At 37.6% G+C, this 12,000-nt stretch overlaps 1 protein-coding gene across 1 annotated transcript; it reads left to right on the top strand.

Annotated features, from left to right (window-relative positions):
• LOC132904158 (uncharacterized) lies at positions 1-1,014 on the top strand. Its single transcript, XM_060954075.1, has one exon. It carries the CDS (start codon positions 1-3, stop codon positions 1,012-1,014), a length of 1,014 nt encoding a protein of 337 aa, XP_060810058.1.
• Positions 1,015-12,000: the final 10,986 nt, after the last annotated feature.

Raw genomic sequence — 12,000 nt, 5'->3', positions numbered from 1 at the left:
ATGTCTATCTGCAGGAAATGTAAAAAACAGATAAAGGCTACAGATGTCAAGGGCTGTTCTAAATGTGCCGCTACCTATCACTATCAGTGTCTGGATATTTCTCCAGAGAATTTTGCAAAGGAATCTAAGGCCTACAAGTGTTCATGGAAGTGTACTGAATGCAAGTCAATTGATCGGCGAGGTGATATTTCAGATACTCTTTCTCCATCTGCGACGTCCTCGCATGCTGGCGATTCATCAGATATCAGCAATATTGCAGACTTAAAAAGTTACTTTGACAGAAGTCTCGAAGAAGCCTTGTCTCGTCAGCGAAAGGACATCATTCGTGATTTTGCCGCTGATAGCGCTGATACACGCGCAAAACTGCAGGAATTAACCACTAGCATACAATATATGTCAGACAGGTACGATCAACTCCAGGAAGCTCTTGAACAGAAATCCAAAGACTGCGAAGAATTGAGGTCAGAAAATAAAGAACTGCGGTCGGACTTAGGTATTCTGCAGGCGCAAGTCGAGGATCTTGGTTCTAAACTAAATCAGTTTGAGCAACTATCTCGGGACAATAATTTAGAAATTCAGTGCGTGCCTGAACACTCGGCGGAAAACCTGAAATCTGTAATAAATCAGCTTGCAGGCACCGTTGGTCACCCTCTTCGTGAGCACGAGATCCTAAATTATCACCGAGTAGCTAAAATTAATAAAGACACGAAACGTCCTAAGTCAATAATTGTGAAGCTTTCGAGCCCATTGATTCGGGATTCTTTACTCGCAGCGGTAAAAACCTTCAACAGGACTCACCAAAGCGACAAATTAAATTCTGCTCATTTGGGTTTAGCCGATAAGGATAAACAACCCATTTACGTATGCGAACATTTGACGCCGACTAACAAGCAGCTTCACGCCGCTGCTCGGAAAGCCGCTAAAGACAAGAATTTCCAGTTCGTGTGGGTTCGAAACGGAAGGGTGTTCATGAGGAAAGATCCGGCCTCAAAAAGCTTTGTTGTCAAGGACTAGGATTTCCTGAATAGCTTGTAATCTTGGAAAATTTTGTTCAATAATCTGATTTTTGCTATTGTTTCTCGTTTGTAGTATTTATGGTTTTATTTAAATCTTTAAATCTTAATATAGTGTATCAAAACGTAAGAGGACTTAAAACTAAAACTGAGATAGTTTTGAGAAATGCACTTTTGCAGGAGGCTGATATTATTTGTTTGACTGAGACATGGCTAAATGATTCGGTTTTTTCTCATGAAATAATTGATAATAGATACACAATCTTCAGGCGTGATCGTAACTCGTCAGCTTCTGAAAAGGATGAAGGTGGGGGCGTAATTATAGCTGTCCTTAAAAAATATGCACCCGTTCGTAAACTTCAATGGGAATCTTCAGACGAAGATTTGTGGATAGTTGTTAGGGTGCGGCGAGGCAGTTCAACTATTCCCATCTGCATAGGCACAGTTTATCTTCCTTCGCCAGTTTCTTTCATTGAAATGAAAGATGCAATGTCAAATTTAACTAATGTCATCCAGCATAAACTGCCCCAAAACTCTATATTGTTACTGGCAGGCGATTTCAATCGGCCTAGCATAAATTGGTCACCAAATCCTTCTTCCGACTTTTTATTACCCGAAATCACGTCGGATCAAACAAACAACCTATTGATTGATAGTCTCGCATTTAATGGTCTTTTTCAATTAAATCCTATATTAAACGTAAGGGACCGTATTTTAGACTTGATTATCACCAATTCAGCTAACTCCTTTAAGGTATCACGTAGTAGTAAACCGTTAGTTCCAGAGGATTCAAATCATCCCACATTAAATGTTTCATTTAAGTTGCCTGCTTGCAGACCTCCTAAAATTAATAAAGTAAAATCTTTAAATTTTTCCAAAGCAGATTACTCCAAGATTAAAGATGAGTTGGAACAGATCGATTGGGACAATGTATTCAGATCAAATATTAAAGTCGATGAAATGGTAGATCAATTTTACACCATCATAAACTCTATAATCGTGAAGCATGTACCTATTTACTTCAAAGGCAGTAGTGGCTATCCAAGCTGGTTTAGTTGCTCACTTATAAATGCATTAAAAGAAAAGGCGAAATTTCACCGCAAATACAAAAAATATTCTAACCCCCGAGACTTGCTTTCGTATCAAATACTGCGTGCCCGGTGTGATAAACTGCTCCAAGATTGTGTTAATAAACTAAAATCTGACTCAAAGAATTTCATCAAAAATGATCCAAAGTACTTCTGGACATTCATAAAATCTACCCGATCTAATAGCAGCGACATTCCGGATGAAATGTTTTTGGATGACCATATTGCCCATGGCGGCAAAGAGATTTGTGACCTTTTCTCAGATTATTTTCATTCTGTATATAAGCAAAAGCAATCTTCTCCATCCCTTGCGTTAGATTCACCATCGTGTTATTCATGTCTTGGTTATTTTCATCTTTCGGAAGAAGAAATCTTGAAATCACTTCAATCAATTGATATCAATAAAGGACCAGGGCCTGATTCTATTCCTCCTATATTTCTCAAAAATTGTGCAGTGGAGCTAGTTAAGCCCCTATATCTTACTTTTAATAAGTCACTTCATAGGGGCGTCTTTCCCACTCAGTGGAAGACTGCATACGTCATTCCCATACACAAACAAGGAGACAATTGTAATATTCGTAATTTTAGACCTATTTCGATTCTGTCTGCATTTCCTAAGTTATTTGAATCCTTGGTCCAGGTTAAAATTATGTCACATGTCAAACCTATTATCGACACGCATCAGCACGGATTTCTACAGGGTCGGTCAACCGCTTCGAACCTTCTTGATTATGTCTGTGACATCTATGATGCTTTGGAGGATAAAGTTGAGGTTGATGCCATCTATACTGATTTTTCAAAGGCATTCGATGTGGTTGATCACTCTTTATTAATTCAGAAACTGGGTCACGCGGGAATTTGTGGGTCATTGCTTAGATGGTGTAAGTCGTACCTAAGGAACCGATCTCAGTTGGTTACAATAAGAGGTTTTAAATCGGCTTGGGTGTACTATCAGGTGTACCGCAGGGCTCCCATCTTGGACCTTTGTTCTTCCTTGTTTTCGTTAACGACATTGGTAAAGCAATATCATCAAGTTACCAACTGTTTGCTGATGATCTCAAAGTGTATCGTATTATTCGCAACAACGATGATATTGTTCAGTTACAAAATGACATTAATAAAATTAGCAACTGGTGTGTTCAAAATGAAATGGTCCTTAACGAAGCGAAATGCTTTCATATAAAGTTTACACGAAAAAAAACTAGTTTTAATTCTGACTATTTCATCAATAATGTTCGTTTAAGAAAGGTCTCTAAAACACGTGACCTTGGTGTAATAATGGATAGCAACCTTGATTTTAGAGAACATATTGATCATATTGCAAAGAAAGGTGCGAAACTAGCTGGATTTATAATACGCAAATCAAAATTTTTCAATGAGCCAGAAATTACTATTCTATTATTTAACTGTTTTGTAAGGTCACTTCTGGAATATTGTAGTATAATCTGGAACCCCTTTTTTCAGGTACATTCAAAACGTTTGGAGAGAATCCAAAAAAGATTTTTATACCATCTTACGTTTGCTAAAAATTTATGCCGTAAATTAGAGTCGTATGATTCTAGACTAAAGTATTTTGGTGTAATTCCATTGGATCAGAGAAGAAATGTTGCCGATCTTCTGTTTTTGCGTAAATTAGTGATGGGAATTATTGACAGTCCTAGCTTACTCCGTAAGATTTCCGTATCTATTCCACGTCAGAGTAGTCGACTTCATAACAGAAAAACCTTCCATGTCCCAGTCACTCGTACTCTATATTTGGAATATTCGCCGATAAATCGCATGTGCACTGAATTCAATAAAGTCTCTTCTCAGTTTGATATATTTAGTGCATCTATAAATTCAATTAAAAGCATAATGCTAGCTAAATGTCAGTAATTGATTAAGCAAACCTAATTTAAAATTTTTTTTTAGTATCTGTAATTTTTAACAGAAATTTGTATTTTTGTATGCACGATGTGTTCACATCTAGAAGACTTGCCACTTTTGTACGTGTATTTTGTACTTTTATGTTTTGTTTTGTTACTGTGTCATGTCAGTTTTGTGAACCAAACAAAAAAAAAAATAAAAAAATAAAAAAAAATAATGTGGTAATTCCTTTTAGTGACAAGGTAAAAAAATTGGGTTTAATATTCGACAAAACTTTGTCATGGTCGCATCATATTAATGACGTGAGCAGGAAAATGTTCTTAGCATTCAGCTCGCTTAGAAGGTTACGTAATTTTCTACCTATTGATACTAAAATTGCGCTGACACAATCTCTTCTTTTCCCTCTTCTTGATTACGCTGATACTGCTTATCTCGATGTCACTGAGGAACAGTTAAATAAACTCGAGCGTCTTAAAAATCTTTCTATACGTTTCATATTTGGGCTTCGCAAATATGATCACGTTTCTTCTTTCCGTTCGCAGCTGAAGTGGCTTCCTATCCGACTCCGTCGCAATTTGCATATTGTGACAATGTTCTATTCGGTCTTATTTAATCCGTTTTCTCCATCTTATTTAAAGGAGCGCTTCAATTTTTATAGCGATGCCCAAGGCGCCACCCGCAGTCTGCGTAGCACGGTTACCCTACGACTAAGACTACCGACATCCAATACCAATTTTTACTCCCACTCTTTTACTGTACAAGCTGTCCGTCTATGGAATGCTCTCCCTGTAGATATCAGGAAAGCCCAGACTATTAATAGTTTCAAAAATCTCGTTAGGTCTCATTATCTTTCTACTCTATCCTAAGTATATGTTATTATTATGTATTTATCTGTATTTATGCGTATTTGTATGTATTTATATGTATTATATATAGATATATATTATGTATGTATTTTATTATGTTCAAACATTTATTTATCTTGCTCTGCGCCAACGCCAATCTCCTGTTTGATTTCCTTCCACCCAAAGGTTGACTGGAAGAGATTGCTTTAGCGATAAGTCCGCCTTTGTACCATCTACATCTGCTTTGTGTTGTTTTGTATGTTTTACTCTTATGGTGCAATAAAGAGTTTTATCTATCTATCTATCTATCTAAAATATCAATATCGACAGTATTAAACGCGTTACTAAAATCAATTAACACCAATATGGTAACTTATTGGTTTTCCATACCCTTTCTTATGTCATCAGTAACACGAAGCAGTGCAGTAATTCTGCTGTGTCCCGGCCTAAAACCAGACTGATATCGATTGAGAAGATTGTTGTCAATAAGTGTTTTAAAAACTGATTAAAGACAGATGCTTCGAGGATTTTAGACAGAAAGGGAAGGATGGAAATGGGACGCACATCATTTAAACGGATAGGATCAGGAATCTTCGGGAGAGGACGAACAAAAGTCGTAAGCCATGAGGTAGGAAAACGATGTTCTATAAAGCTGGTATTTAAAATGTGCGTGATGACAGGGAGAATAATTGTTCCGTCGTCACATGCTTATACGAACTGCATTAGTAATCCACGGTGCGAAAGGACGCTTTGTTTTGACTGCTCTCACTGGAGCATGCGCATCATACAGAGCCAAGATTTTATTATTAAACAGAGAAATTTTCTCATCGACTGTATTCGCTGCAGTCACCATAGACCAGTCAATTTTAGAGGCGTCAGTTATTAAGGCCTTGTGGTCTATTTTTGGAAGCAGCGCAGTTGGAGGATTGTAGGCTTTATTTTGGAAACTCTAAGCTTATTTATTTATTTAAACTTTATTGCACAAAAACAAAAATGTACAAAAGGCGGACTTAATGCCGTTTGGCATTCTCTTTAAGTTGGTGGTGCGATAAAGTGCACATGCATACTGACAAAATACATACTTTACAAAAAAAAATCGTAAATACATACAAGATACATAATATACACTATAAATACATATACATACATAAAATATTATTGGATTGGACACATTATATCTCCAAATCACAAAATAAATCAAAAGCAGCTTGGCAAATTATAAACGACAGAAATAAAAATAATGAATATATTACAAAAATCGAAAAAAATGGAGAAGTAATTTCAGACCCAAAAACAATTGCAAATGCTTTTAATACACATTTTATTGATAAAATAGAAAAATCATCAAACATGTTAAGTGACAGAGTGGATTTACCGTTACAGCCACAAACTATGTTTCTGATGCCTATACTGACTGAGGATGTTGTTAAAATTATAAAATCACTTAAAAATAAAACTAGCACAGGTTATGATAATATTTCTACAAAAGTTATAAAATTTGTTTGTGATGATATATCGGGGCATTTATGTCATTTAATAAATTTGTGCATCACTGCTGGAATCTACCCAAATAGCTTGAAAACTACGGTTATAAAACCACTACATAAAAAAGGAGACAAAAAAGACATGTCTAATTTTATACCAATAGCTTTGGGTTCAATTTTCACAAAAATTTTTGAAAAGTATTTATTTGAATCTATTTTTAATTACTTGACAAAATATAACATTTTATGTGACGAACAACAGGGATTTAGGAAAAATAGAACAATTAATATGGCAATTTATGATTTATTTGACATTGTTATGAGAAACGTAGATAATAAGACACCCGTGTGTGCACTATATACAGATATGACACAAGCATTTGATTATGTCAATCACAAAAGATTATTGAATAAAATGAGTATTTATGGTATTAGAGGAAATGTTTTAAATTTAATTAAATCATACCTTCTAAATAGGAGTCAATATGTAGAAGTAAAAAGTTTATGTTCAAAATCAAAGAATGAAGAGGTTCACAGATCTGAATCTAGAATAAATAGATTCGGAGTACCTCAAGGAAGCGTACTGGGGCCACTGCTGTTTCTAATTTATATCAATGATCTTCCAAAATATATACGACATCTTCTTCTTCTTCTTCTTAGCCTTCTTCTATCAGCATTCTGATGTAGGCCTCCTTCATCTCCTTCCATTCTTCTCTATTTTGGGCAGTAAGAGTCCAATTGCTGCCCGCCACCTGCTTGATGTCGTCTTTCCATCTCATTTGTGGCCTTCCCCTGGGTCGCTTTTGGTCCCAAGGTCTCCAGTCTAGCAATCTTTTGCACCAAGATTCAGACTTCCTGGCAATATGACCAGCCCACTCCCACTTGAGCTTCGCAACTCTTCTGCCAACATCCGTGACTTTGCTGCGCCGTCTTAGGTCCTTATTGGTCACACGGTCTTTCAGACAGACGCCTACAATTTTCCGCTCCATATGCCTTTGTGCCACCCCAAGCTTGTGTATCACTTCTTGGGTAGTCACCCAGGTTTCGGCGCCATATGTCAGGACGGGTAGTATGCACTGGTCGAAAATTTGGGCTTTTTGTCGTGACGTCAGGTTCATGTTAAAAACATATTCAAGCTTGGAGTAGGCTGCCCACCCCAGTCTTATTCGTCTGTCGATTTCGTTACACTGGTTCTCTTTGCCTATTTTAATTTCTTGACCCAAGTACACATACTTTTGGACTTGCTCAATTTCTGTCCCTCCTACTTCAATCCTGATGTTGTTTTGTTGTTCGGATGTCATAACTTTGGTCTTATCGAGGTTCATCTCCAGTCCTACTCGTAATGATGTGTTGTGTAGGTCCTCGATCATCTCTTGTAGTTCAGTAGGGTTGTCAGCAAATAAGACTATGTCGTCCGCGAATCGAAGGTTGGTTAAACGTGCACCTGATATGGAAATACCTCGTTTTTGCCAATTCAGTTTTTTAAATACGTCCTCGACAACCAGCGCAAACAATTTAGGTGGTAGACTTGCACCAACTTGATGGTGATTTTCTTGGATAGGCTCATAATAACATACACTACTCTTTCGGATGTTGATCCTGTTGATACTATCTGTTCCTCAAGACTTTTGTGTATCAAAATCCCTACGCCGTGTTCTTTCTTCCCATTGTCTCTGCCTCGATAGTAGAGGGTATGTCCTGCTTTTAGTTTTAAACATTCTTCGCCCGGTCGCCTGACCTCTGACAGACCTAGGATATGCCAGTTTATCTTGTCTAGTTCTTGGTGCAATTCCTCCATACTTCCTTCGGTGTTCAAGGTCCTTGCATTGTATGTTCCGATATATAGTTTGGTTCCTTTGTCGATATTTTTGTTTTTCTTTCGGCAGTTTGAATACTCCCAGGGATTCTTAGCACCCCTGGACTGGCAAGAACTCATGCTCCTGCCTTTGCTGAGTGTCGCCTCTCCGCTGGGAACTCGGGGCCATTTCTGTGTCTGTACTTCCATTTTGAGTTTGAAGGGTTTAGGCTTTTAACTCACCCGCCTGCCCAGGACGTCCCGGTGAGTGAGATGTAGTCCAGCTGACTAGGACTGTGGGCGCTACCGTTGGCCTTATTTGTCGGCTCTTCCGCTACCTGCCCAAGTAACACTTCCATCTCTAAAGGTTACTAGACCAGTAAGCCAAAAACTTGCCCTACTGGTCCCCCCTGTCTCTCTCTGTTCGTTGACCCTGCCTCCCACTGGGATTGGTACCCAATCTTTGGCAGGGTTGCTCAACTTAACAGGGTCCACCGCGTGAAGGTGAGAGTGGAGTTGGAATGTCAGAGGCTTAGAGCGTTTTCTTGACGAACGCTTAGGTTACGCTTGACTCCCCCTTGGACCCCATATACGACATAAAATGGTTTTATTTGCTGACGACAGTACGGCCATAATCAAATGTGACGATACGAATGAATACGAATGTGACATAAATACAGTTTTAAATGATATTATAATGTGCTTAGACTCAAACAATCTAAAAATTTATTTGCAAAAAACTAAATTAATGCAGTTTCATCAAAGAAAATTACCACCTAATCTGAATATAAATTATAATGGCTACAGGCTGGAGGAGGTACAATCAACAAAATTTCTAGGACTTTCGATTGACAGCAAATTAACATGGTCCTCTCACACTGAGCAAGTATGCAAAAAACTTTATAAAGCAGTATATGCTTTGTTCAAATTGTCAAAAAAAGTTAACATTGAAGTGGTATTAACTGCTTACCATGGTTTAGTTACACCTCATTTACGATACGGCGTTATTTTTTAAGGCACAAAAAAGGTGTTTAAGATCGATGTGCAATTTGCAAAGTACAGTCAGTTGTGTACCGATATTTAAATCACTGAAATTATTGACACTTCCATGTATTTTTATATTAGAATTATGTATTTTTGTGAAATTGAATTCGAATTTATTCAAAAAACTTTCCGCAATTAGGATGAGGGTAGATCACATCAGACCCCAACACAAATATAAGTTGGTAACTGGTGGATTTAAAACTGCCATGATGAATAAAAATGTTATCGGAATGGCTCCCATAATTTTTAATAAAATACCCGACAATATTAAAATTCTCGATTTTGTGACATTTAAAAATAAATTGAAATCATTTTTGACAGACAGATGCTATTATAATATAAATGACTTTCTAAATGACGATTTAAAGGACTGGAATTAGCCACTTTGACGAATTGCTTTGGGATATATTTGTGTGTTTTTTTTTTCTTTCTTTTTTAATGGTTTGGAAGCAATTGGTATTTTTTTGTTTTTTTGAACTTAGCGACTAAGTACCTTAATTATTGTACGTCTATTATAGACAGGCCACAGTGACACCTTACATGTTTATCATTTTTATATCTTTTATACCTGTGTACCACAATAAATATTTTTTGAATTTTGAATTTTTTGAATTTGATGAGAGACCAAAAGTGACTATAAAGGGTGGCGTATCGTCGGCGCCGCACGCAGTCGCTGAGCAACACTCGTCTCGCGCGGTCGTTACTCTGTCCGTTTAGATTTTCATTTTAAACACGTTGCGTTATTGTTTTCATTATTTTGTTAATTATTTAGTTTTGTCGCTAATTAATTAATGAGTTATGTCTATTTTGATCTAGAAGTCGTTATTTTGGTTATTAAATCGTTTTGTAAGAAACATAGTAATTTGGTCGGGTAGTTTTTAAAAAGTAATTGTCTTGGTTAAACTTAACTTGATTTGTAAGAAATTGTTTAATTCCTTTAGATTATTAAAATTGTCTTTTTAAAAAAATCACTTCTGGTCTTATTTCCAAGATCAGAAGTGGAATAGATCTCTCTAGCCCACATAATTTATTTCACTGGTTTTAGTTCGTTTTGTTTTTACAACTATTAATCTACCCTACACGGTATTTATCATAACGAGTGCGATTGTTTTGTATGTATGCTGTTGTCGTCGTTTTCGGTAAGTCTTTTTTTGTTATTACTTATTGGTGATTTATTTTTGTGACTTACTTTTTACATTTTTTGTGTGGTGTATTTTTTTGTACAAGTGTTTAAATTATTGGCTTTTGTTTGAATCGTTGTTTGTTAGAATGCCAGAACACGGGTCTGATCGTAATGTGAGTCGTTGTCGTGATAGTCGTAGCCCGCGTCATGACCGTGATCGACGCAATAGTCACAGCCGGCATGATAGGTACCGTGATCGATCTTCCGAGATGGAAACTTTATTGACCCGTCTCAAAGCATTAGAAGATCAGGTTAGGGTTTCTTCGCGATCCCAGCGAACACCTTCCGTACCACCGTTACGTTCACGTAAACGGCGGCCATCGCCAACTCGGTCCACGCGTATGTTAGTTTCACCAAGCAGACGTGTGTCGCGAACATGAGATAGGGAACCGTCGCCTCCTCGCGATAGAAGTAGGAGACAATCACGGGATTGGCGAATGACGCTCACCGACAATCATGATCGTCGTCCACGTTCTGGAACTAGATCGCCACGTCATTCAGGACGTATTTCGAATACCACTCGATCGACGCTGGAACATTCATCTGTTATGGACCGCATTGTAGACGCGATTCTTTCTATTAACTATGCGGGTAGGTCGAGTCAACATTTTTATATTTCCAATTTCGATCCAAATTTACATAATTTTGACGATTGATGTGCGGAGGTAGATCGCGCAAAATCATGTAATAAATGGAGTGACTATGCCTTTCGCGTATCGGTAATTGCCTTAAAGGTGATGCACGCTCGTTGTTAAACGAGTGGGTATCAAGTGACCGTTCCTGGACAAAGTTCAAAAAAGAATTCAAGCCGTTATGCCCAAAAACACCTGATATCGCGAATATTTTAGCTGAGGTCATTAATACCAACTGGTAAGTACCCTACATATGCGGATTATGCGCGTCGTGCTTTACTTCGCTTACGTATTGTGCGAGGCCTTAGTGATGAGTTAATTTCAGCCATAATTATACGCGGAATTAGCAACCCCAATATTCGCGCAGCGGCAACTAATGCGGAACTGATGCCAAATGACTTGATAGAATTTTTCTCGATTTATGTTAAGCCGGTTAGTTTAACAAAGAGTTCCTCTCGATCAGTTTCATTTAATGCCACCCAGAATAAGCAAACTACGGATTCATCACGGAAAAGAAGTAATAGTGATATTAAATGCTTTTCGTGTGGTCAGCTAGGACACAGACAGGCTAATTGTTTTAAGCGTTCTAAAACGGATCAGGTAAACTGACTGCTACCACGAGCCCGTCTTCAAAACCTACTTTTGTGCCGACTAGGTCTGAACCCTGTTCGTTCTGTAAGAAATCCGGTCATAGTGTTGAAACTTGTTTGGCCAAACAGAGGTCTGAAGCAACGAACAAGGATACGGTAAATTTTTGATATGCTTTGGTTACTTCTACAAAAAGCGACGTCGTAGTGGCGGTTATCCAAAATGTTCCTGTAGATATTTTGATAGATAGTGGTTCGACTATATCGCTCATGTCATCATCTTTGTTGAAGCATTTTAACTGTTCGGTTAAACCTGCATTTAGAATATTAAAAGGATTGGGTAGTCAGGAGGTAGAAAGTACATCTTATGTCCGGTTACCAATTGAGTTTGATGGCTTGACTCTCGAGGTAGATTTATTTATTGTGCCGTCTCAATACATGAACACTCCGGTTATATTGGGCA

The sequence above is a fragment of the Amyelois transitella genome, chromosome W (assembly GCF_032362555.1).
Source record: "Amyelois transitella isolate CPQ chromosome W, ilAmyTran1.1, whole genome shotgun sequence".
In the NCBI taxonomy this organism is placed as follows: domain Eukaryota; kingdom Metazoa; phylum Arthropoda; class Insecta; order Lepidoptera; family Pyralidae; genus Amyelois; species Amyelois transitella.
The sequence above is the reverse complement of the archived record's forward strand: the minus strand, read 5'-3'. Positions and strand labels throughout refer to the sequence as shown.

Excerpts from the sequence above, each read along its gene's own strand:
- LOC132904158 (XM_060954075.1), top strand. The coding sequence starts at position 1 with ATGTCTATCTGCAGGAAATGTAAAAAACAGATAAAGGCTACAGATGTC.